This window comes from Emydura macquarii, unplaced genomic scaffold (assembly GCF_026122565.2).
Source record: "Emydura macquarii macquarii isolate MOO-44397 ecotype Brisbane River unplaced genomic scaffold, CSIRO-AGI_Emac_v2 contig_587, whole genome shotgun sequence".
NCBI lineage: Eukaryota > Metazoa > Chordata > Testudines > Chelidae > Emydura > Emydura macquarii.
In genome coordinates, this window is record NW_027130724.1 from 10,479,223 (window position 1) to 10,505,279 (window position 26,057).

The following is a 26,057-nucleotide window of genomic DNA, read 5'->3' on the forward strand; positions in this document are numbered from 1 at the left end:
AGCAGGATCTCCATCCTTAGAGGTTTTTAGCTTTTATATATATATAGCAGAGGTTAGTCCTGCTTTGAGCAGGGGTTGATATTCTATGATTCTATGATTCTATGAAAACCAAATCAGCTGCAGTTTTAAACTGGAAATAGGGTATTGCCCTCCGTGAGGAGTGTCACTGTATGCAGGATCAGGTATTTTATATATATATAAATGTGCTCTTCTACATTTGAATCAAGAGATTAGCCACTCGTGAAGTGTTCAAAGATTACACACTGAATAGGAACAGCAGAATATTTTGTTAAGTGCATACTTATGGTCTGATTTTTCAAAGGGGCGGAGGTCCTGCAGCTCTTACTGGCTTCAGTGGGATTTGTGCATGCTCAGCACTTCTGAAAATCAGGTCATTAAATTTTGGCACACTGGTCAGATTTCTCAAACCTGGATGTCTAAAGTTAGAGATCTAAATAAAAGAAATGCTGAGTGCCTGTAGCTCCCCCTGAAGCCACTGGCATCCAAATTTGACCATTAGGCATGCATGCCTGCATACAGTGACATTATTATTTGTTAGTATATGTAGCATACATACAGCCACATTCTGAGGATTTAGTTTGAGCAAGTACAAGCTACTAAATATAATAATGCCAATCTTCTGGGGCAGCGAGGGTTCATGAGGCATTGGGACGAAATTTTCAGCTACACAAAGTCACCATCCAGACTAGTTGTCCTTAACTACATCACCATGAGCTTCATCATGACTTCAGTGGGAGATCTGCCTGCATTAGGAGTATTAGATGAACAGTGAGTCTTGTGTACATGTGTGAAGCAACCCATTTTATTCCTGTGGAGACGCTACTTGGTGGGCTGTGTTCTCTGGACTGCAACTTTCTTTTAAAAAAGAAAAGCACAAAAGGCCAGAAAAGTGATCTAAAGTCCTAGGCCGATTTTATTATTATTTACTAATAGTAGGACAATAGCATCTAGAGATCCCAATCAGGGATCAAGGCCCCTTTGTAATAGGCACTACACTAAAAAAGCAGTAAAAATACAGTCCTGCTCTAAAGATCTTTGGTTTTCTCTTGGCATTACCAAGCCCACTCCCTCAGTCCACCCTCCGTACCCAACCATGCTCATGGGCAGTGTTTCAGTGCCACGGCAGGGTGGCAGAACACTGTAAGAATACAAGTTTAGAGTCTGATTCATTGCCCACAGAAGTCAATAGGAGTCTTTCCCTTGACTTGAAAAGTAATTGGATCAGGTCCCTACTATGCAGATAAATCTGCACAGAAAAATTACACGCCCACTTTTTTAAACAAAGCAAAGCATTTTGAAAGATAATCCTAGCAGGCCTTGCAAGTCATCAGACACTCTGTGCTCATGAATTCAGTTCTTTTCGAAAGAAACCTCCAGTAAAAGCTTTTCAGCATGTCTCCCTGGTAATTGTTTTTTTAATTTATATTTTGCATGTTAGAATTAAATCGTGCAGTGTCGGGCAAGGGAAGGAGTCAGCACCCCCTGCCATGCAAGCTGACTAACTGTACTGGCTGGAAACTTGTATACTTTGTTTCTAAAAATAAAAGCCTATTGAGCAGATTGTACTGTAACATTAGCAATGCTATAATTATGGATGAGAAGACACTTTCATTCCAAGTTCCCATTTCAGGTGCTCAGAAGTACAACAACAACACAAAATTATCCTTTGAGCTGAGTTTCTCATGTTTATTACAAGCCTAGAGTTAATTTCTGGTGAGGAGAAGGTTGAAAGAAAAACAGCCACTTTTGAGCTATTTGGCCCTTTAAAGAAAAAACTGTGCTGCACCCCTTTAAAAAAATTAGATTGCCCTAGATCCACAAAGGGACGTAAGAGTTCAACGCCTAATTTTATAGGTGCCCGATGGAATTCTCAGCCCCAAGCTAGGCACGCAGGCTCCCCATACAATGCATGGGAAGCATTAGGTGCCTAAGGATGGAATTCATATAAGCCAGCATATGAGCAGGGAGCTGGCTATGTTAGCCAGTAGAAAATGCCACGGAGAAGGGCAAAACATAAGCCCCACCTCTCAAAGGTAGAGCAGCACCTACTTTTGGGCAGGAGGGAAGCACCTATCTCTGCTTGGGATTAACAGCCACAAACCTGTTCCTGGCGTGAGGCACCTAAGCCAGATCAGGTGAGGTCTTTCTCTCTCTCTTGAGGTGGGTGTGGATGTGACCCCAGCCTGTTATAAGCAATAGCCAAATGGTTCACTGGAGCAGGGACTGGAACATGGGTTTCCTGCATCCCAGGTGAATGTGTAAGCCACCAGGCTATAGAGTCTATCTTTCTCTTTTTCTCTCTGTCCTAGTGAATATTTAATCATTTATACAGAGTAGAACAGCTCCAACAGGAAAGCCAAGAGATTTAACCCAGAATAATCAATAGCCTTAGGGCATTCATTTGGGAGGGGGAGATCCAAGTTCAAGTCCCTGTCCCAAATCAGGCAGTGGGGACTTGAAAGCTGGTCTCCCACATCCCTTGTGAGTGCTTTCTCCTGCTTTCATCACCCCCACTGTCTTTTGTGCAGGTTTGGCATGCTCTGAGCACACCTCATTAGATCAGGCCCAGCAGGAGAGACAGGCAGGGGAACACCCTAGGTTGAGACTCCTACAGGAGCTTATGCATGAGCTAGGGAGCCAAGCAGCATCAGGAGTTAGGTTGTTTTGTTCATGCCCACCAGTGGAAACATAGGCACCATGGGAATTTAGGTGCCTACAGGGTCAGGTGGCAGCTGAGCAGGGTTTCTGAGGCTGTCATTGGTGCCTAAATGTTGAGCTTGGGTACCTAAGTGACTAGCCCATGCTGTTTTATACTTGGGGAAAATCCCTAAACAGTTGAATTGGTTAAATTCAACCCTGCCATATTGTTCGATCACAGTGTGGGATGTGGAAAGTGTGACGCTGGAGGAAACCACTGGCTGAGAAATAGTTATAAGCATCTAAAAGTCCCATTGTCAGCATCAGTTATTTTTACTTGTAAGACACAGATCACTTCCTTTCTTCTCCCCGATTTTCTAGAAGGGCAGGCTCCTCCAGATACTCTCCAGCTCAAGAGTATGAAGTGGGGGCCCTCTCACCAGTCCAATTCAGTTTAACCATTATTACTGATATGAGCCAGTGAGGAGAACAAAACTGGTGGATTCTGGGCACCTATCTGATAAAGACCAATCTGTTAATTCTGTTTTGTATTCTTACCTTGAAAGGAATCCATTTTAGCTTTAATTAACATCCTTAACCTTGCCACTTCTTGTCTTTTCAGTTCATCCAGCCTTGTTCTCACATGGTGGCTTACTAAGTCTAGCTCTTTGCTTAGCTTTCCACTCTGTTAAAATACATAAGTGATCTATGAAGACAGTCATGTTGTAGTTTTCAGATGCCCACCATTCATGGGCTGTAAGACTATTCATGGTAGTCTTTGGCAATTCTGAATATCTTATAAACATCGTAAGCATCTCAAACATTGAAGAGAATATTTACTTTGTAAATTTATGAAAATAGAAATCATGGTAAGGCACTGAAAGACTTTTTAAGCTGCCCTTTTTTAAAAAAAATGCTGATGCTCCAAAAACCATAATTAAATCAGGACCCTGAAGCACCTGCTGCATATCTGTATTTAAAGATTTCTAGGGACGTGACCCTTCCATAGACCAGCTATTCTCATCTTGTGGTCCACGGAGAACTGCAAACCAACATGGTGATGTAGGCTCCATTGTCTTGCTGAAGGCTATAATAGCTGAGGAGGAACCAGCACACTAGCAGCCACCTGAGGGTGCTGTAAGAACATTCACCAGCATCTGAAAATTGACATCAGCCCCCAGAGACTGTGCCTGAAATGGAATGCAGCCAAAACCTGCCAGGCTCCAGCAGCAGCCCCAGAACTTTTCCTGGAAGGTAATGCAAGAGGAATGGAATGTGAGCACTCTCTTCTCCCCAGCCTCACCCTGCCACTCTAGACCAGGTTCTCTTCTCTTCTCCTGCCAATCTCCAGCCCTCATAAGAAAATGAGGAACAGTCAACAAGACCTGGGGATTGAAGCAGGGCAGAGGAGGAGAGAACACAACCTAGTGTGGGGACAGCTGGAGAGAAGAGAACACCAAGACAGTGCTTGGAGTAGGGGTGCTGGGAAGAGAAGAGAACCACAATTCAGTCTTTTTTTATTCTTCCCAATCACTACCACCTTTAGCACAAAATCTGTGTCATTCTCAACTCCTAATGGTTTCAGGATCAGGCTTCTTTGTGTTTCTCTCCCTCCCCCACTCTCTTCCCTGTCATTAAATTCACATGTGGCACATTGCTTCCATCTGGGAGGACAGGCAAGTCTCTCTGCAGCTGGCTCAGGAGTGCTCTGAATCACTCCCCTCCCTCCCCCCCAAGTGACAAAGCAGGAGAGGGTGAGGGGGAGCTGGACGCAAGGGCACCTAGATCTGCCTGGGTGCTGCCCGTCCCCCCCCCCCCCCTCCACCCCCTCCACACACTTCCCTTTATTGGGCTCTCACCATTTTCGGAGCCGATTTAAAAAAAAGGTAAGTGTCTGAGAAAAATTGGCAGGCGACAAAGTGAGAGCTATGCTAAGAGCCATTTTGATGTTAATGAATGTTACACTGTTTGTTCTGAATTTCCAAGAACGCTTAAGGCCTTGCTTTCCATTTTGCAGGATAACACTAATAAATGTTTCCCAAAAGCAAGATATCTGCATCTAGTTGTATTAATAGTAGTTAGGTAGCAAATTAAAATCTCTCGGGAGACTGATATGGTACAGTTTCTTTAAAGAACAGGACATCTGTCCTGTAGCTGCAGAGATGAAGAGCTCTTCAAATAGTCTAATTTAAATTGTACAATCTAATGAAAAAGTAATGTAAAAGCACTAGTAAATAAAAATTGAGGAATAGAAAAATATGAACATCCTAATACCTTATAAACTATCATTGATTTGTAGTTGTCTAAACTCATCTTGATTAGATTCTGTTGATCTTTGCACATACCTTTATTTCCTCTATATCGGCAGTCTGAAGTTTCTCTCTGAAATGTTTATCTGTTTCTAAGACATCTATCACTTGCCTGAGATATTCATCATAATAAAGCCCAGTATCCTTTAGGAAAAGAAGTTTCAGATTAGAGAACAATATGCCCCCAAACATTTTCATATAAATGCAAAGATTAGATTAAATCACACACAATCCCAAACCTCAATATTATTGAGGCATAATGCTGACTCAGTGTATCAGCCATAAAATATGAATTTCTTTGCTTTTGCTGGTTTGTACAATTACCATAGACAAGCTAATTTCCTGTGTTTTGTTTTTGTTCTGGCAACTGACAAGGGAATAAAGGCAGAGAGATGTTTAAGAATGTACATCATGCACATTGGGACCCATCATGTAAATACAGAATTTTTTTAAAAAACTTTAATTTACCTGATTGACAAATAGACCATAACAGTTCAGAATGGTGCAAACCCACCTTTTCCCCCTACAGGACATTATCTCAAGTTTCACTTTCGGAGTTTACTAGGAATTATTTTGTTTAGGAAACATAATGCGCCTCTTCATCCCCATTCTGCTAGAAGAAGCAGCCACAAGTTTGTCCCCATAACCTGATATCTTCCAAGAACCATGCAAATCTTGGGGGAATTTATAGGAGGTACAGGAGCATTCGCACATGGCCCCACCATCACATCTGTATTGCTGCAGACTAACTAGCCAGAGCTGCCCCAAAAGAGTGAAGTTTCACATCAAGTCAGCAGAAGCTTGTATGATATTAGGTTATGATAACTTCCACTGGCTTTTCCTCTGAGAGTTTGGGGCAAAAGGAACAATCCAGAGGAGCGTAGCCAGCTAAAACTGAACTCAGGGGGTACAGAACTACCTCCCTCCAAGATTTCATCTTTAGTAGCAGGACTTCACTTGGTGCTCTCTGAACAGCAATATTATTGTTTAATAACTAACAGCTCTTACATGCACTTTGTTTCATGGCAACTCCATTTTCTACTTTGGCAAACAGTGTCCCAGCTGTCACTATTTGACATGGTTACCCACTGCATTCACAAACACTGTTTTTGTTACTAGGAAAACTGTCTGTGAAAATCCTTCTGTTTCCCTGATTTAACCCTCTTCCACTCTGTGTAGAGGTCCAAGTTGGAACCAGCATCCTTCCTGCCAAATATGACTGGGTAGAACTTCTTTTACATCAATGCCACTCAGTCAGTTGTGAGCAGTTGTACAATAGGCAATTCCACCCCCCAGGAGCTTTGTGCATTGTCTCCGTTACCTCCCCCATCTTCAGGGCTGGATTAACACAGGGGCTTTAGGGGCTGCAGCCCAGGGTCTTGGGCTAAGGGGGCCCCCGCAAAAATAAATCCATAATTATCTGTGCAGGGGAGCTGGAGGATGCCCCGTGTGGGGATGGCAGCCTGGGGAGAGCTCTGGGCTCGGTGGCGAATGATCAGTCATATGAGGCTGGGAGGGTTGGGACGAGGGATGTGCATGCTACAGTTGGAGCCGCCCCAATGCCATGTGACCTCCATGCCCCCCTCCCTGGCCAAGCTCCTCGGGTTAAGCAGCGCTGCTGCACCAGGCTGGTGTTTCCGGGATTGCCACAGCATGCGACGTTCAGCAGCAGCAAGGGGGGCAGCCACCACTGGCCCCCAGCCCGTGAGCACCGTGCGCAGAGGCGGGATGACTGGAGCGCCCCTGCCGTGCGGGGCTGTGGGCAGCACGGTGCTGAGCCAGCATGTGGAGCGGGTAGCTCGGGAGCCGGCTTCCTCCCTGGACCTTGTGGCTGCCGAAAAAAACATGCCTGTGCCTCTAGCCTCCTTCCCCGGCGGCTGGAGTGGAGCAGGGTGCCCGTGCAGGGGGAGGGACCCCCAAGCATGCCCCAGCGCCTGTAGTCCCAATGGGACCAGTGCCAGGGGTTCCTCTCTGTGAGCCTGCCCTGGCTGCCTGCTCCCGCGGCGCTCTCCTCTCCCCTGGGCGCTCCGTCACAGGGGCCACTGGCTGGCGGAGCTCAGGTGTGCAGCGTTCTGAGGGGTTCTTGCCTTCCCGGCCAGCTGAAAAGGAGTGAACCTCGCAGAAGGTCCAAAAAGGAGGAGCGGAAAGTCGGGCCGTGGCTCTGGTCTGGGGAAGGAGTGAAGGGCCCTGGGCAGGGGTTGGGGGAGAAACCCCCTCCTGGGCAGGGCCGTTTTAAGACCTTCGTAGGGCCTAGGAACACTTGCCTTCGTAGGCCCCCCAACCGAAATAACTAATTTGATTTTAAGCTACTAATAAATAGTTTTTTTAAATAAAAATACAAATTTTTATATAAAAGTTTTGTAGGCCCTAGGCACTGTGCCTATTGGATAATACAGCCCTGCTTCTGGAGCTAAAGTCCCGGGAGAGGTGACATGGTGGGACTGATCCCCCGCAGGCACAGCCCTGGGAAAGCTCCTGTCCAGCCCTGGCAGAGGAAGACACAAATAAAGGGTGAGGAGAGAAAAGATTTGTATACAGGGGCCCCACAAAATCTAATAGCCCTGGGCCCACAGGAGAATTAATCTGGCTCTGCCCATATTACCACATCAGGGAGCAAGAGACTAGGAGCAGGTATTAAACACTAAATATGACCACCCTACATGGAAAGGTGAAATACTACTTTCCCCTCAGAGTACAGCATCAACAAAATGAATTATTTATTCCAGAACCTAGGAGGACTAGTCATGGCCAAATCTCAAGATGAAAATCAATTAACTTGTTATTAACAGGAAAAAATACTGCCATTTAGTATAAAGTATTTAATAAAATGCTTTTATTTACTTACTGGGGTTTCTATTTTTGTTCCTTCTACATGGGGTTCTCCTTGCACTTTTGTCTTGTCTATGTCTATAGGCACTGCTTCCAAATTGATTAGGAGACATGTCACCAGCAGAACACACTGTTGTGATAGAACGGTTCTCCACCTCATCTGAAACAACATAATTACTCACTTAGCTAGTTTTTTTTTTTTAAAACAGAAATAAACTAGATATAAATTAGAACAGTATATACACATTCACATTAAACACCAGTAATAACCCTACTAATTATAAATGATAAAGCCATCAAGGGACACTAAGCCTAACAGGGTTAAACAGAAATACTACTCAAGGATTATTTTAAAATCTTAACAGATAGAGGCCCTTATATTAATAAGTAGACATCACTAGACTGTCAAAGTGGTAGTAATATTACACTACTAGCATATGCAATGTAGCAAGTACCCTACCCTCAGACTGGTAAAAGATGAGGCATTATAAGGATTATTATATTGGCTTCTGTATGTTTAAATGAAGACTATTTTAAATCTGCTGTGGTATTATCCATATTTCTGTAGAAATATGCTTGGGATGCAATACATTTTAGGATTTGTACACTAATTTAGATGTTCAAAGCCCTGTACAATCATCAATTAGTTAGTGTGAAAGATGCTATACAAAATAAGGTCAGGATCCTACTCTTGCTGAAATCCAGAGGTGTCGCATTTGGGAGGAGGATCACATGGGGTCATGTGCTACCCCAGATTTCTGCTAAGGTTTGCCAGCCAGGCCCTCTTCCTGTGTGGCAGCTCCTGGAGCTGGCAAGCTGTAAGCTGCTGTCAAAGGGAGAGGCAGAAGCAAACAGCTGGAATCTGCAGGGAGGAGCCACTGAGAGTAAGAGGGAAGGGAATACCTGAGAGGGGTGTGACTCAAGCTGTTGGGGGGGGGGGGAGAGGGAGGGAGGAGAGCAAAACTTTAAATTAGGCCCTATCACACACTATCAGCAGGTACCAGTCATGTCTGCTGAAATCAATGGCAAGAGTCCCAATGATTATAATAGGAGCAGGAACAGGCCTCACAAATTGTATAGTACTTGCCTATTTTGGAACAAAGATTCTCCCCTGAACACCATATCTTTAGGAGCAAATGAAAAGCAAGTCACCAAATTGGTCCAGCATCTGGTGGTATAGAGACACCTTTAACATTTGGGCTGTTATTGTTAAAGTCCACAATTGCTTTAATCTACAGAAAAAGTTTTAGCACTTTTACTCATTACAAGGGATGGATCAGTAATATATGTAGTATTTGCACGTTCCATTGTTATGTCCGTGATGTAGATAATTCTCAGAAAACAGAAACTTTCCAATGGAGTGCTGTTCATAAACTTAGGTTTGTCAAAGAAAGAAATGCAATAACATATAACAAATGTACCATGAACCAAGCCAAAAGAAGTGTATCACCACAAGGGCAATTTTTGTACAAATTCTTTAACTAGCCATGCAGATAATTCTATCACAAAGTATTTAGATTCAATGACAGCAAATCTTTTAGATGAATTGGAATTAGAGCATGCAGTTCCAGTTTTCTTGTATGTATAATTAAGTCCGCAGTAAGAACATATGGCACCTTTGCACTTTTATCTGACCATGGTTGGTCCTTTGCTGTGAAGATAAATGTAGATAAAAATGCTAAAAGAATTAAACAGCTACTCTTGGTTTGCCCCCACCCCAACTGAATATGCTTTTCCTGTTTTATTTGTAATAACAGAAACAAAAAATAGCATTCTAACATATGCAGAACAATAGATATATATATATAGACATAAGTACAGAGACTCATCTCTTTTGTTGAATAGGGAATAAAGTGAGAGTGTATTGTGTATTGTATTATAAACATCTTTTGTTGAGCATTTCACAGACTGTAAGGATCCCAAGGATTCACTGAGATTTTTTTCCTCATTATTTAAAGTGATCAGCAAAAAAATGCCTGGTTGGAATAAAGTAACTCCACTGAAGTTAGTGAACTAATTCTGGCTTTCATCCTTAGCATCTGGCAGGAGCTGCGGTTGCTGCCACCAGTCATGCACTGTATATGTTATTTTCAGCGTCAGCAGCTGTGGGCAGAATAGACCAGATTAATTTTTTGGCTGGCTCATTCCTATAAAAAAATCCGAACTGATTTGCTGAAATCAGTAAATTTAATTTCCAGCCTCAGCATAGAGTTGGTGGCTTCTCTGTGGTCTGCACTGGCTCTACAGTTGACCTGTGAGGCAGTTCACTGCTCTAAATATTTTTAAAAGTCTGATCATACAACACTGTGCAGTAATTAAGATTATCAGATTTCTTTTTAAACATTTTGTCTAGCTTTACAATTTCAACAATTTAATAAAGGGATTTATTTTAAGGATCTTACTAACAACTATCAAGACAGTCAGTGGTTTGCACCCTCTTAAATTTGATGGTAGAGTAGTCAAGGATTAGTATTTGTCAATACTTCCCTGAGTCACAACTTTCCCAAAAAACAAACAAACCCACAACCATCCTGGGCTTTTGACATTGGGGGGGATTTAGTGAGTCAGGTGTGAATAAGCCAGTACATGGTTGTACAAAATCCATTAATAATTTTAAAGGAATAATTAATGAGGAGGCACTTAATTAGCAGGATATTAGAATCACAAATAACCAAGACTGATACACTTGCACTCAACTCCTCTCCCAATACTCAGGTGCACTAGACCACCATGGCAGAATAGGCCAACTGAGTAAAGGAAAAAAGAGGTAACAGCAAAAGCAATGTACCTAGCTACATTCAGCTTTTAACTGTGGTTGTCACCTGTCAGTGGCATGCCTTGTGTTTCCCAAACAACATGACTAATAACTGATTACTAACGGTGGCAGCTAATCATGTGTCACCTGTGCCAGCAGCCCCTGAAGCTGGCCAATGGCTGTCTCCCTGTAACCACTTTAGACTACTGTTGGCCTGGGTGGGCAAGACTCTATTATTGTGCCTTATCATCTGATAGTATTTCCTCCCAGAGTTTGATGCCCCATGTGCTGCTAGTGCTGCTCTTTTTGCATGTTCTGCAGTTCTAGCCTTAGTCCCTGCTGAGGCGCTATAGGATACACATCCCAGATACAAACACACTAAGGCAGCACTGTAGTTGAATGCACCAACTCAGTTAACAAATGACAGCGTTGTGAATAAGAGTTATTGTCAGTGGAAGTAGCTCAACCATATTTGTGTAACCAGTTCAGATAAGAATGTCACAAATTGGTTACTGCAACACTGTTTTATTCATAATGTGGACAGACCCCTAAACGTTTCATTACAAACACAACCTCGAGGAACCTAATTACAAACCGGGTTCCAATTTATAGCATAGTCAAATGATATGATAAGGGTCCCAACACCTACAACCTTAAATGGCCCAGTCTACACTACAAATTGGTACCAGGCTTATTTTGGGTTAGGGGAGAATTATGTTGTAACAAAGTTTGCTAATGGGGTGAGTTGTTAGTGTGCGTTTGGAGGGTGGTGAGAAAACGGTTTAATTCTAAAGTAGATTGATGCACAGCCATCAGGAAGCTTTCCTCCCTCCACCCCCGCCCCCTGAGAAAAAAGGCTAAACCTAAACCTAAATTAGGAGAGAGACTTGTTAAACCGAGTTGTCAGCTTAGTATACTTAAAGATTATCTTGGAAAAGAGCTGAATCTCAGGAATCCACACTGAAATCAGAGGAGGTAAGGTCACAGTGCTGGCCAGCAACCTCCACTGACAGAGAAATCCACAATCAAACTGTATATACCACTTCCCTGAAAACTTTCCCTAAATGTGCTTTGAGAACAGCATGGTGAATTGGACAAATGAAAAGGAAAAAGATAGCAGGAAGTCCTGAAAATAGACATGACCACGTTAATGACCAGATCCTCAGGACACAGTAAGCATACTCTGATGTATCTTTTGATAAATGTTTCTTAAGGAGATTAAGAGAGCAAATATTTTAGTTGTTCATTTAAAGAAACTGGTGCACTCTTGTTTTCTATGATGAAGCTTACAATAATTTGGGCCTTTAAAGACTTAGGTAATTGCTTTGTTTGCTCTGAGATGTTTTCATAAATGCAGTGTTAATTATACTAACTTAATATTGCCATAAGTCACTCTATGTAAGTGTGTACTGTGGATTTTTAAAAGTTGCTCTGCCACTGACTTACTTTAGCCTTAGGCAAATCACTAAGGCCAACACTTTCAACAGTGGCCTCTGACTGTTTTTGTATGCACAGGCATGCGTGTCCGGTCGGGGGCAGCTTTGGTCTGATTTTCATAGCTGATAAGCTTCAACTTGAAATGAATAGGAGGTATAGGTGCTTGGCAGCTTTGAAAATTAAGCCCTGAGTGTCTCAAGTTGGACAATGAAAAATCAAAAGCTTATTACATGTACTTTATGGGTGAGTTCGGTTCTATTACTACTCTGATCTGCATTGCACTGAAACAAAAACAACAAATGAAGTTTCACAGGAATTGTCCAGACTCATAGCAACAATTGGAAATCGGAGTCCTATTTGCTTGTTTTACTGGCAATATTTCCTAAAACTATGGAGAGCAATAATTTAGGCTGTTGGTGTATCTTGGAATTGCTTTCTGTTAAGATACCATGGTGCGGGGGAGAGAATATAAGAGTAAATATTTGGGTCCAGATTTTCCAAAGGGCAGCCTCTTTTGCAGGCACAAATTCTGCCCACAAGATTTGCACATGCAGTTTTCAACCTACCACTGAATTTCAATTAAACCTCTAATTTCCTGATTGTGGGTGCAAATCAGGTAGCTAGCTGCAGAAGTGGTTAGATTTAGACTTGCAGTTCATTTTGTGGATGCAGATACTGTGGGTACAAGTTGGGCATGTAAAAAGCATGTATAAAAATATACTCCTTAATTTGAGGAAATATTTTCAGCTTCTAAGAACTTTAAATACATTATTCATAGTTCTTTTTAGACTAGATATTTAGTCTGGGTGAGATGTTCAAAAGCAACTAAATAATTTAGGAGCACAAGTCCCACTGACTTTCAATAGGCCTTGAACTCACAAGCAAATTAGGTGTTCCTGAAAATTCCACCCTCTGATTAAATATTATCAGATAAGATATTGGAATGCAACCTGATCCTCCTGTATCCCTCCCATCTACCTGATACAATGCAGAGCTTTGAAAACCAGGCTATCAAAAGAAGGTGTAAATTGCTGGGTCAGACTTTTTTTGCCCTTTGGATAGAATGCCAGCATTGCAGCATTCCGATGATAGTATGATATTAGAGAGACAAGGTGGGTGATGTAATATATTTTATTGGACCAACTTCTGTTGGTGAGAGAGAAGTTAGTCCAATAAGAGCTATTACTCCACCCACCAGATCTCTCTAATATCCTTGGACCAACACGGCTACAACTACACTGCATACAACAATGGATAGTATGATAGTTTAACGTACGCAGAGAAACCGGCAGGTATGGGGAAGAGTTAAAATTACGGAGACGCTGAAATGGATGCACAAGAAATTCACATACCTGTTGCCAATGACTTTGCAGGAAATCTTTTTCTGATATTTCTGAGTTTTAATAGTAGGTTTCGTGATGCTTCCTGGGGTCACCCAGAGCTGCAAGGCACCTCGCTACCACAAGACTGTAGAACCAGTAAGGCTTGTTTGTGTCTGCCAGAGGCAACACAAGCACTCACCTCTAGGCCTGGTAGGCCCTGCTCTCTCTCTACAAATTAGCGATAGACACACACTAACCCCAAGCCCTCCGAGCATCTCTCTGGGAGGGTCTAGCCCATGTTCCACTGGATGCACACAGTATTCAGAGATTTGCTGTTTCCAAAGAAGCAGTACCCCCAGTTATACCTTAGATAACTGCTTTGATTAATACAGAGCACACAGACATGGTTACAATGAAAATGAATAAAAGTTTTATTTAGCAAGGTATAGGGATGCAGGTGATAGCAAGCAGAAGTATTGGAAACAACTGTTTACACAGAAAATAAAAATTATAACAAGCATTCTAGAACCCAGACTCCCTTAACTAGATACTTTCCTGTCTTGTAGAACAATGCTCACCCTAAGTCCTTCCAGCATTTTACAAACAGGCTTGGCTGTGACCCTCCGTTCACAAGGCAAACACACTTCTTCCTCAGTGAAGGATCCAGGGTGTACCTCTGTATACATCACAGATTTATGCCAGCCATCTATTGGTTTTTTACTCATAAATAGGATCTCCCTCCTGCTGTTTATTTCCTTCTATAAATTTTCTCTCTTGATGGTTTCAGTCTCTTGATTACTACTTGGTTCAGCATGCAAACAGGCATCCAGTGTGACAGACAATGCCCAATACATACATGACCAGGTAGAGAGATTAGCGTCTGTTACCCGCTGTTTGAAAGGAACCTGTCTGAGACATGTCATTTCCTGGTTACCTCACTTAAGAATATAATTTTCAGTACAGACACAACTCCTTAAATATTATCCATCAATACATTTTGCAATGACTGTGATGACCAGTGGGGTTACTGGCTTTCAGAAGAGACCTCAAATGCCACCCTTCAGTGAATTATTATGCATATATCCAACCCAGCGGGATCCCTGTAAAACTCTATGCAAACCTGGGGCCTTCTACTAGTTGGCAGCAACAGGTTCCTGGGTCACAGGTTTCCAGTAGTTAGTTGGAAGTAACCCAATTGCTTACACAAACTGTTGAACTTTCAAAATATCAGACAAATGTGATTAATAGAACAGCAGATATTATTAACCTGGTCAAAATAGTCACCAGAGTCTGACATGTTCTTGGCCTGAGATTACATTTATCAAACTGTGCATGCAAAAGTAGGTGACTAAATTATGAGTCAGTCTTTAGAGTTGGACAGTATCTACTGTGAGTCACAAATTCTACTGTGCAACATGTAACAAAAGAGAGAAAACAGGCTAATGGCAAGCTCTGACATGAGTAAAGATATTAGGCAAACGGATAGAGCAACACTTCATCTAAAGATATTTCTGTAAATAGGCAACAATGTCTTAATTGCCCTTCTGATTGAAAAAAATCTATTTAAGAGAAATCAAATACCTCATTTGGGAATTTAGATTTCTACTTCGAGCTAGCACTCACATCCTACAGTGACGAATACCCAGAAAATGTTATGGTGTTACGGTGATAGTATACAGTGCATCTTTAAAGATTTTTATTAAAGACTTGGGCAATAAAATGAACAAAATGGATATAATTATATTAATATTACCTAGGTGTTGTGGACCTTTGGTCCCAAATATATAGCCCTTCTCCAGCTGAGAGATTAATGCAAAAAAGAAAATTGTGTTAAGATCAGAAATGAGTTGAATACCCTCCTCTTACGGAGCTGTGGGGAACAAGCTTAAAATAAATCTTTTAAAATTACCTTTATAGAATTATACTCCCACTACACTCAATGATATCCCACAGCACATTCTTGGTTAGCACACAAATCTGAGCTTTTCTATTTTCATTTTTTCATGTCTATTTTCATTTTTGCTGTTCATTGTTCAGACTTAAATCATCTTTGTATCTAGGCCTATTACCAGAGGGGGACATAACAGACAATCACCAACTTGTACTCAGGTCTCATTTCATCCAGCGGAGTTGCATGTACCTGCTGGAAACAAAGTATGTTACATAGAGTAAAAAGCAGTTAGTTTTGACCCTCATTCTTCATTTATGCAGAAAATCATATAATTGTTTACAGTTAAAAAAGAACATATAAAAGTCTGTCAATTCATGAACAGTGTAGACAGAAAATCAATTACATTCCAATCTTTAGTCACTGATTGTTAAGGAAATATATGAATACTTTCTTTGTTTTATCAGCAAGGATGTTCAATATTCCTGAAGAGACATTAAAACTGTCATCTAGATTTAAAATGCTTCATTTTTGCACTATAGTTAGTCACCAAATTTGCCCTCAAATTTGAAAGTGCTGTACAATAAAGCAATAGAAAGAAATCCACTGGCCATATGAATGTTATTTAGAAAACTATGCCAAAGAGGTGGCACATGAAATAGTTTTACTATCTAAAGGATTATCGTAATAATGATGTCAAAAACTAAAAGGCTGTCTATGATAGTTACTTTCCAAATGAACTAAAAGTATTACAATCCTACAGGATTAACTGAATATAGGTTTCTTCTTGGAATACCCAGAGAAAACAATTTACAAAAGTAGTAATATAAAATTTACAAATATTAAAGTCCATAAAGAAACCAAATACTCTAAGCTTTCACTGAAAACTCAACACTCTTCTAGGGATTAAGTCACCAGGAGAATGATTTAAAAAATAAATAATAATCTAGAATGAAATCTAAAATAATGAGCTACTCAGAAGAGAGAACTGCTCATGTGAAAAACATGTTTGTAAAAGAAAATAAATCAGAATCCACATTACACCACGCTTGATCCTGCTCCCACCAGAGTCAATGACAAACTCTTATTGACTTCAATGGGAAGAGGATTGGATTTTTGGATTGTCAAGAACTGTGACCTGTGGAATATCACTACTAAACATATTCTCAGGTACTTCGAAGCATGTTTCAGTGACAGTAACATAGCAAAAAAACCTCTGTAGGACTACATCTTAATTAAATAAATACAAAATATTTAAATTAGCAAGCCTAAATTTCCTTTTGAATGTTTAATTAACAATTATCAATTGGAAAACAGAATAGTTTCAATCCTGAAAACAATATCTCCTTATAACAATACCGCTGATTTTCTTGGAAAAGTAGTACTCAAAGCCAAGTTCTCAAAAACAGGGGCTCACAAATATTTGAAAAACCACATTTGTGTGCATGATGATGGCAACATGTGCAAACCTGGCAGTTGAACATGCAACTGAATAGCAAGGAATCCTAATCAGCAGTTTGTATGTGCACATTTGCCAGGTTTCCTTTGCAATCCTAGTATTTGTGCACATAGTTCCAGGCTTATGAGCTATACAAATGGGCTTCTTCACTAGAAAATTTGACCCAGAACTGCTTCATCTGATGTGGAAGCAATAAAGCACACTTACGGTACAGTCCAGAAATTTAGTGATGCCAGCCATCTTGGTGATAGTCATAACCATGCTATGATTTCCTAATTTATTATTGTACTCTGGAAATGAGCATGATCTGATTAAATGATGCATATAAAAGCCAAGAGAGAGATTTGACACATGTGCAGTAGATTTACCTAAGGGTCTTCTAAATTCAGGACTGGTAGCTAAGAACTCCTAAGCATTAATCTCAGTTATTAAAAAGACCTTTTCTGTAGCCTTGGGCAAATCACTTAGGCCCAGACCCACAAAACGATTTAGGCACCTAACTCCCCCTTTAAAGCACCTAAATCCAAAATTTACGAACCCCTGAGATTCTCAAAACCCCTGCTCAGTAGCTCACTAGAGCTGTAGGTGCCTACAATCCTGTGGCACCTACATTTTCACCATAAAAGTCCCTTAGGCACCTAAATTTCTGCCACTGGGCATAAGTGCAACATATCATGCAACTAAGCACCAGCAACATCCTCAAACTAGGTGAAAATACGCATTTTCCCCACCTATCTGGCCCCCTGCTCCACTGACTATTTATTTATCCAAAGTGCAACAGCTTCAGCAGCTGATATTGAGAGGGACTCACAATATCCCAGAGCCCAGTGGTTAAGACACTGTCTTGAGAGGTCAGAAAGACCTATGTTCAATCCTTTATTCCCATCAGGCAGATGGGTGAATTGAACCTGGGGTCTCCCACATCCCACGTAAGCGCTCTCACTACTGAGCTAAAAGTTATAAAAGAAGTGGGAACACCATGGTGTGCTCATGTTCCATTTAAATTGTAAGTTCTCTAAGGCAGCAACCATCTTTTATCTACCTTCATGGAGCACTTTGTAAGGTAATTTTCATATATTAAAAACTATTTCTTAATAAATATAAAGGTAGCACTATAATTTTCCTTCATATGTTTCTTTCAGTTAAATGCTATTCTTGTGGTTTTTATGTTTTTTGCTTTGTCATCTCTCACAATTTTCACTGCATCTTCTTATCTGTCCTTCCTTCCCCTCCTCAGTGCTGCTGTCCAAAACTGATTCATCCTTTCAACTTGTTCCTAGGGCAGTGTTTCTCAACCTTTTAAGTAGCAAGTACCCCCTAACTTCTGAAAATTTTAATAAGTACCCCAACACTGAATTTTCCATGGGATTTTATATTTACAGACTAATGTGAGCCATATGTTGGAAGAAGGACTGAGTATATAAGGCTGTGATATGACAGATGTCAGAGCTAGTGTAGGTAGTGTTACCATCTTTACACCAGAGGTGTGTGACTCAAGTATGTACCTGGGCTAGAGATGATGTTGGCCAAAGCTAGGAGGCTTTGAGCGGCATGCCAATGCTGGGGAATATAAAGTGCCGCGCTAAATTTTTTGCCATAGGTTTGCAAGGAAGAAGGGGTGCGAGAGAGACAGGGAAAGAGGATAACTGGTGAAATCTGGGGCTGTCATAGTTGTCAATTTCACTGCTCAGCTAGAGCAGTGAAATTGACAAGTTTTCTGGGCACTGGGCTTTGAGCAGGGGAGGGGAGCTGCAGATGGCTGCTGCCTGGCTGCCAGCCCGGGAGGTGGGTGACTACCACCCAATCTGAGCTGGGGCAAAGGAGGCTTCCGTGCTCGCTGAGACCCAGGGATGTGAGCAGGGGGCTGCTGCTAGTCTTCAAGCCAGAGCACTGGAGGCTGTCCCTTGGCTCAGAGCCAGGGTGCGGGTGGCTGCCATCCAGCTGTAATCCCAGCTGGCAAGACACAGGAGACTGCCACCGGGCTCCCACCTGGGAGCTGGGACCCGACGGGAAGCGGGGGGCTGCTGCCTGCCTTCCCCAGAAGATAGTGGCTGCCGCCTGCCTCCCAACTGAGAGCTGTGACTGGGCGGGAAGCGCCCGCCTTCCCAGAAGCCAGGGGCTGCCACACGCCTCCCAGCTGGAACCGGGTGGGAAGTGGGCTGCTGCTGCCCGGCTTCCCCAGAAGTCAGCAGCTGCTGCCCACCTCCCCTTCACTCTATTTTTCCCCAGGTACCCCCTGCCTGTGTCTCGCGTACCTCAGGAGTACACATACCACAGGTTGAGAAGCTATGCTCTAGGGTGGCTAACTCTTCTCAGCTATTCAGCAGAAAGAACATGCCTTATTTTGCTTGTATTTTGCATACATTGACAGCACTATACATATAATTTTAACAACAATAGTCCAATACTATTACTAAACAAAACTTCACCAGATGTTGCTAAGATAGGCTGCAGAGCACCGCAGACACATGAACATCTGGGACAGGAATAATAAACAAATGAGCCTTATATTAGTTACCATTTGAACCCATACCAGAAAGTCATATGGAATCACAGCAGTTTGTATACAGAGTCTGATCCTAAACCCTTACTCATGTGCCCAGACCTTATCCTCATAAGTAAAGATCTGCAGGACTGACACTTACTTGTTTCTTCTTGGCACTGTTCCTTTTGAATGGCAATATTAACATTTCACTACTTTAAGAAAGTCAACAAATACATGATGGCAGCCTAACAGCCTCTAAGCAGAGTGGATTGATTTAAATCAAGGCAATGTAAATCACTGATTTAAATCACCAAAAGAAAATCATTGATTTAAATCAAGTTTCCCACTGATACTACTTCACATATATCTTAAACAATGGTGCAAATCTGATCACTAAAACATGTTAATTTACAACTCAATACAGCATTTTACATCATCTAGGAGGGTATACTTTGTGTAATTTTTTAGATAACTTGATTTCTATTTATTTAGGAAATAGTACATCATACTCATTACCTGTGTCAAGCTGCAGATGCAGCAGCAGTACATTAGGAATGGTAAGAACTAAATCACACAAACACAACAGCACTTATATTTTATTAAACTAAATCTTAAATGTTACATAAATGTTTCACATTTGCAATTGCAGCAGTCTCCTGAGTTGCCAGCTGACAGCTGTCCTTAAACTTTCTTTTTTTAATTTTCAAATTTTATTAACTCTGACAGACAAGCCATAAGGATTAACTAAGCTAAACTTTTTTTTCTAGCAACATCCAACATAGCAAATAGTTTGGGAATTTACTTGTTAAATTACACTTATACTAAAAGGCATAGAGAGAGTCTTGAAGAATGATGCATTGCAACGTGAATTATTTAAGTTACTAACCAGTTGATCCACATTGTTCTTCAGACATATCCACATCTTCATCCACATCATTTTCTCCCAATAAGCAGTTTTCATTATAATGTTTCATTCTAGCTAGTAGGCCCTGCATCTCCTTCTTGCACTGCTTACACTTGACACATTTTCCTTTTTTACCCAGGGAAGGAATTTCTTCAAAATATTCCCAGATAGGGTCTCTCTTACGCCCAGAAGCCATGACAGTTTTTCTGTGGCAAAAGTGTGGGGGAATATAGGAAGCTCTGTGTGTGTACTGAATAATGTCTTCCCTTTTTCTTTCCAGTCCACACTCCACTATTCCTTTCTACTCTGCCTCCGTGTTTTGTCCCTCTGTCTTTAAGACAGTTTCTTAACTAACTCCTCTGCCTTGCTTGGCCCAGCTCCACCACCACATAAGCACAGAACAACAACAATCCTACCCAGCCTGTGTCTTTCTTTGCACATGACTTTAGTCTGCTGAGAAACAGAAACTGAAAGCCCAGTATTTTCAAGAAGCAAGAGCTGGTAGTTAAGCTGGACAGACTAGAGCCATTAATTCATTTTTATGAGACTGTAAGTGTAGGTTTAGCATGTTTCTGATGAGATTTAATTGTAACTGTTATTTTTTAAATGAGAGAGAAATTTAGTATTTTACTGATGTTTAAAAAAAAAATCAAAAAAATCCAATTAAAAAAATCCGAATGTTTTGATTTAAAAAAAAAAAAAAATCATTGATTTTTATCCCTCCTGCCTCTGAGTGGCTTTCTGATCATCATTTCTCTAGAATAAGGAACAACAGCATCTATGGGGCTGTTTTATTAATTGAGAGGAATGCAAACTCTTAGTTTTGCTTTGAACAATTCATGCAAGTTATTTTTATTTCCTCCTAGGAAAGCTAGTCCAGAAAAACTGAGAGTTAGTCCACACAGGAAAGTTAATCTGAATTCACTAAACCAAATTAGGGCCAAATTAATTCTGAAAATGAATGTCCATGCAGGGTTTTAATGCAATTTAACTAATCACATCTTTACTGAATTCAGATTAACTTTCCTAAGCATCCCTGTGTAGACAAGTCCTGACTCCCACTCAGTGTCATTAGATGTGCTTATACTCTTGGGGCCAATTACTCATAAAAGTAATCTTTTTGAATTCAATGAGCTAGATCTAGAGCTCTGACTTGAACAAAACTCCTATTGAGTTCAAAATCAATATTATGTTGAAGACTTCCTGACTTCTTGGCAGGTTTGTATTGGTGCTATGACAGATATGTTCCCAGCACAATTTGTATTTCCCCCTAAAAAATCATTATATTTAAGGTTGCACAATGCAAACATTGGTTAAGCCAGCACGGACATCCGGAACAACTTCATTTCACGTGTCTAGTACAAATCAAACACCATAACACCTAAACACATTCACATAATCCTCAGAACCACAACAAAATCACTTTCAGTTCCAATATGTAACCATATTCTCAATATCACACTCAAACACTACAAACTGAACTCTGAGCTCATCAAGATTTCAGTAGAAGTTTTGCTCAGTGAGGACCACAGAACATGGCACAACAAGACTACTTGTAGGAGTAAGGATTTGGGACTAGATTTTTAAAGATATTGAGGCTCCTAAAGATCCAGATAGACTCTTTTGAAAATCCCACTTGGCACTTATCTGGATCTTTAGGGGGCCTCAATACCTTTAAAAATCTTCCCCTTGATCCTTAGAGACAATCATAAATGATGAGAAATATTGGTCATAAAACACATAAGCCCGTTTATTAAACCGCAATTTATTATGTAGAAAAACATCTGGGCTTAATTACAGTTGACATTGTTCTAACATGATAAAAATTGTTTAATTCTTTCAGTGACCTTTCCATTGTACATTGTAAGAGCCAAATCCTGGGCCCACTCAAGTTAATGTGAGTTTTGCCATCAACTTCAATAGGAGCAGGATATGGCACTAAATACTACAGTGACTTTGGCTACAGGCAAGCAGTTTCAGAGCCCGAATGCTCCCATATAGTATATATAGGGATGTATATTGTATAGTATTAGTATGGATATTACAAAAGCTTCTGACACATTTATTTTGGCTACTGAGCAAACAAATAAAAAGATAGAAGTACAAGACATCAGTAGGCAAACATCTTAATTGTTCAGAAGTTCAATTTATGGCAACCCTGGCGGCTTTGAAGTTAGCAATGAACTACGTTATCTTTCTTTATTTAAAACATTTGTTTAGTCAGCATATCGCTAGAAATATGGATCAATATTTTCACATCTGTGATATGTAAAAAGTTTGTGAAAGCAGGCCAAATTTTTCACTTTTACCTGTATAATCACAATGATTGCACTGGAGTTATATGGATGTATTTGAGATCTAGAATGTCTAAAAAACCGAAATAGTTTATTATAACTCTTCTTATTTTATATTGCTAATGTTTTATATTCAGAAACACTACAGTCAACTTGAAGTCTTTCTTTAAAGAAATCTTATTTTAAATGATTAAGAGCTCAGATTTTGTTTTTGTACACAGTTTCTTGTGCCAAGGTAAATATGACCTAACAGTCTGCATAACAGCACCAAGCCACAACTAACAAATTTATATTTGATGCTTTTGTGCTGGATGGTAAAGCTGCTCTTTAATCAAACCCTCCATTAAGTAAATAAGTTAAAACGCAAAAATTGCATGCATAACGCTCAATGTTTGTGAAAGCTGTGTACAGACCCAAGGGGGAGAATGCAATCCTTAATTTTGTGTTTCCTTGTTTTTGTTAGTTTTGTGATTATTGAACAAACAAAACTATGTTTAAGCAATACATGTCCTTTATTTTCATAATAGTCAATTCTGAATTAGTTTGATTTGATTTCGTCTGGCCCCTATTCTGAATGCAGAGATTCTGTACTGTTGAACTAGGGCAGGTTTGTTGTGTAATGGGTGAACTGCCTACGTGGTACCTTGCTCTTTGCAAGTTCCCTCTGTGGCAACCTGCAGGATGGGGTGGGGTGGAACAGAAGTACCCATCGCTATGTGGATTTTCTTCGCACACTTGTGGGCTGTTGTGTAAGGGCACATAAGAACTATTCCAGAAACAGGCCTGAGTAAACTTTAAGGAATTGTTCCTCAACTGCTATGTAGCCTGGGGAGTAAGAGTCTTTCTCGCGCTTGCCTGTCCTGCCTGGGCTGGGGATCTGGGCCAGAATGATTGCACCATCGAGACCACTGTGAGACCATTTTGACTGACGGATTGATTTTTTTAAAGGAAACTACCTTCATATCATCTCATTTGGTGGTAAACTGGAACAGTTTCTTTCTGCTGTGATGATTTCAGTTTGAAAATACTGGATGCTATCTTTCTCACAAATAATATTTACAGGTAGTGGCAATGTAAACCCCCATCCCTCCACACTGAAATGTGTCTCACACCCAAATTGTTCTGAAAGCCACACAGTTGTGTTCGTGTGAATGTTTCAAAAGAAATGGACATTTTCATAGACATGATCAAACTTTTTCTTCTGAAATATTTCCTTTGCATACTTGGTTAGCCCATAGAACACTGCAGTGTATCTTAGCTGCCTACAACACCAGTAGCACTATTGTAACCAGTAGTGGTTTGGACCATTATGTTATAAAATTATAGTATTTTTAATAAAGGCAGCTTTGGGGATATTTGGTTCCCTGGAAGAACTGGCAAACCACAGTCCTCACTGTGATTACACAATAAACCGTCCATCAACAGTCTGCTGTTACAAGGTAAGCCCCATCCTGTCACTATGTTAAAACTAGCTCTGCTTACACACACACATCCATGGGTTGCTCAAGTGTCACTTCTTCAAACTCACTTCTTCAATGGGCACTGCATAGATGAGTATGAACAGGGACAGTCCCTAAGAACATCTGCTAGTTATCTAAAACTTCCCTGCTACACAAAAAAGTCACATTCTCTGACATGTACTGAAAATTCTCTCAGCTATCATGGCTATTTTGGATAACTGAGTTTGTTACCTACCGACACCATAAAATATAAGTAACCATTTTCAATACATACTTTTTCTCCTTATCTGGTGAGAGCCAGAGGTTTTTACATATACTGTAGAGCAGGAGTTTGACCATGCAGATTAATTAGTGTGTACTGTATCGACAGGTAACAAAATAAGCATCTATATTATAGGTCAGATCTGTGATAGCACACCAGCACAGCAGCTTTTTTTTTAAACCCACTATTAGCCCTTTCCCTCAACTTGTAGTAGGAGGGGGCAAGTATTTTTTCAGAGAATCACATAAATTAAATCAGCGCAAGACCCAATAGGCCATCCCACCTGCCAACGCAGGATTGCTCCATCCCAATTCTGTAGCACCCTGCCCCAGGGCTGGGGCTGCCTCTGCTTTCCTGGGGGAGCCTACACCCCCAATGAGCAGACCTCACCAGCAGGAAGTTTTCCTCAGCTTCAACCCTACATTTTCTTTTGCCCCAACCCGCAGGCCACCCCAGCAGAGCCCGGTGCACAACCCCCCTCCCCTTCCGAGCCCAGGCTGGGGGATCTCACCTTTCTCTCCCTCTGGTCCCAAGGGGCAGGAGCCAGCGCTGCTTTGCCTCTCAGCCAGGGAGCGCTCCGAGCAGGCCTCCGTCCGCACGCAGCCGCCACTGACAGCCCAGCCCGGCCCGATCCTCCCCCTGCCGCCGCTTCGCCCGCACCCCAGCAGCAGCAGCAGCACTCGGCGCTCTTCGGCAAACCCGGCTCCGGTTCCTATAGCAATAGGTCCCGCCTCCGGGGCAGCGCGGATTGGCCGGGCCTGACCCCCTCCTGGGCATCGCGTAGGGTTCCGATTGGGCGGCCGCAGGGCCGCGGGGTAGGCTGCGCGGGTGGCAAAGCACGCTTTCAAGGCGGGTTGAGGAGGAGGTTAGAAGGTACGTGGCGGCGGCGCTGGCGGAGGGGGCGGGGCTCGTTCACCTCTCGGCTGGTTCGGGTGCTCTTGGGCGGGGCTGAGCGGGCGCCTGGAGGCCAGGCCAAGCCGCGCCCTCGTCCCCCGACTCCCTCTTGCTAGGGCGCGGGGGTCTGGCCGGCCGCAGGCCGAGCTCCCCTCCCCGCTGCTGCCGTGGGCGGAGCCCTCGCCTGGGCGCCTGGCCCCAGCGTGCCTTTGTTTCCCCCTGTCCGCGGAGCGGGGGGGGGGGTGATTAAACCCGCAGGCTGGGAGCCTGGGATGAGGTGGTTGCTGCTGGGTCTGTGGGCTGGAAGCCGTGGCAGGGGGAAGGTTGCTGCTGCTGGCCCTGCATGCTGGGAGTCATGGGGCGAGGGGTTTGCTGGCCCCAGACGCTCATCCCACAGAAGAACCTGTTGCATGAAGTGACTCAACAAAGGCATCCCTCAAACAGCTCTGTCCTCCCCGTGAGGGGCTTATTTGTTTGGGGCCGGGGGGAGGTGAGATGAGGATGTTGCCCAGCAAGAGGGTTAATGGTTTCTCATCATAATACTTTTGTGTTTATGTAGAGCCTTCAGTCGTGGAAGATCTTCGGCTTGTTCCTAAACCATGGGCTCCGTTTTACTGAGACTCAGGCCAGGTCTACACCGTAAACTTACATCCGTGTAACTGTCGCTCAGAGGTGTGAAAAATCCACACCCCTGGGAGATGCAGCTATAACAGCCTAACCCCTGGTGTAGACAGCAGGATGGTGACAGGAGGGCTTCTCCTGTCGATAGAGCTACTGCCTCTAGCAGAGCTGGATTAACTATGTGAACCGGAGAGAGAAGGTCTCCTGTCATTGAAGTAGTAGTAGAGTCTTCACTGAAGCACTACAGCTGCTGCTGCAGTCACAGTGTTTTAAGTGTAGACCTGCCCTCACCTTTTAGAGGGATCATTATTCACAGGTCTGGTCTCCTGAAAGTTGAGCATGCTCACTCAGCATCTTTTCAGATCTGGTTCCAAATGTGCAATTTTGTTAATTCCAAATGTAAAATAAAGACGTTGTCCATAAGGTCCCCCAAAAGTGACTCATCTGCTTTATACTGAAGGCTAGCTCTGGAAAAACACA

At 42.1% G+C, this 26,057-nt stretch overlaps 1 protein-coding gene across 10 annotated transcripts in view; it reads right to left on the reverse strand.

The window, feature by feature from the left end:
• Nucleotides 1-25,449, reverse strand: part of NUCB2 (nucleobindin 2) — a 67,755-nt gene extending 42,306 nt beyond the window's left edge. For 7 of the 10 annotated variants that reach the window (XR_010918450.1, XR_010918448.1, XR_010918449.1 and 4 more), the window contains exons 1-4: nt 24,574-25,449; nt 7,813-7,956; nt 5,004-5,111; nt 3,217-3,343 (exon numbers count right to left, since the gene is read on the reverse strand). Coding sequence is in view for 5 of the 10 variants with exons in the window: in XM_067540683.1 (XP_067396784.1) it covers nt 3,217-3,343; nt 5,004-5,111; nt 7,813-7,956 (379 nt within the window). In the remaining 5 variants the exon portion in view is untranslated. Of the gene's footprint in view, nt 1-3,216; nt 3,344-5,003; nt 5,112-7,812; nt 7,957-15,063; nt 15,167-24,573 lie in introns of those variants that run through there. The other 3 variants (XM_067540679.1, XM_067540680.1, XM_067540685.1) reach the window with 3 other exon arrangements.
• Nucleotides 25,450-26,057: the final 608 nt, after the last annotated feature.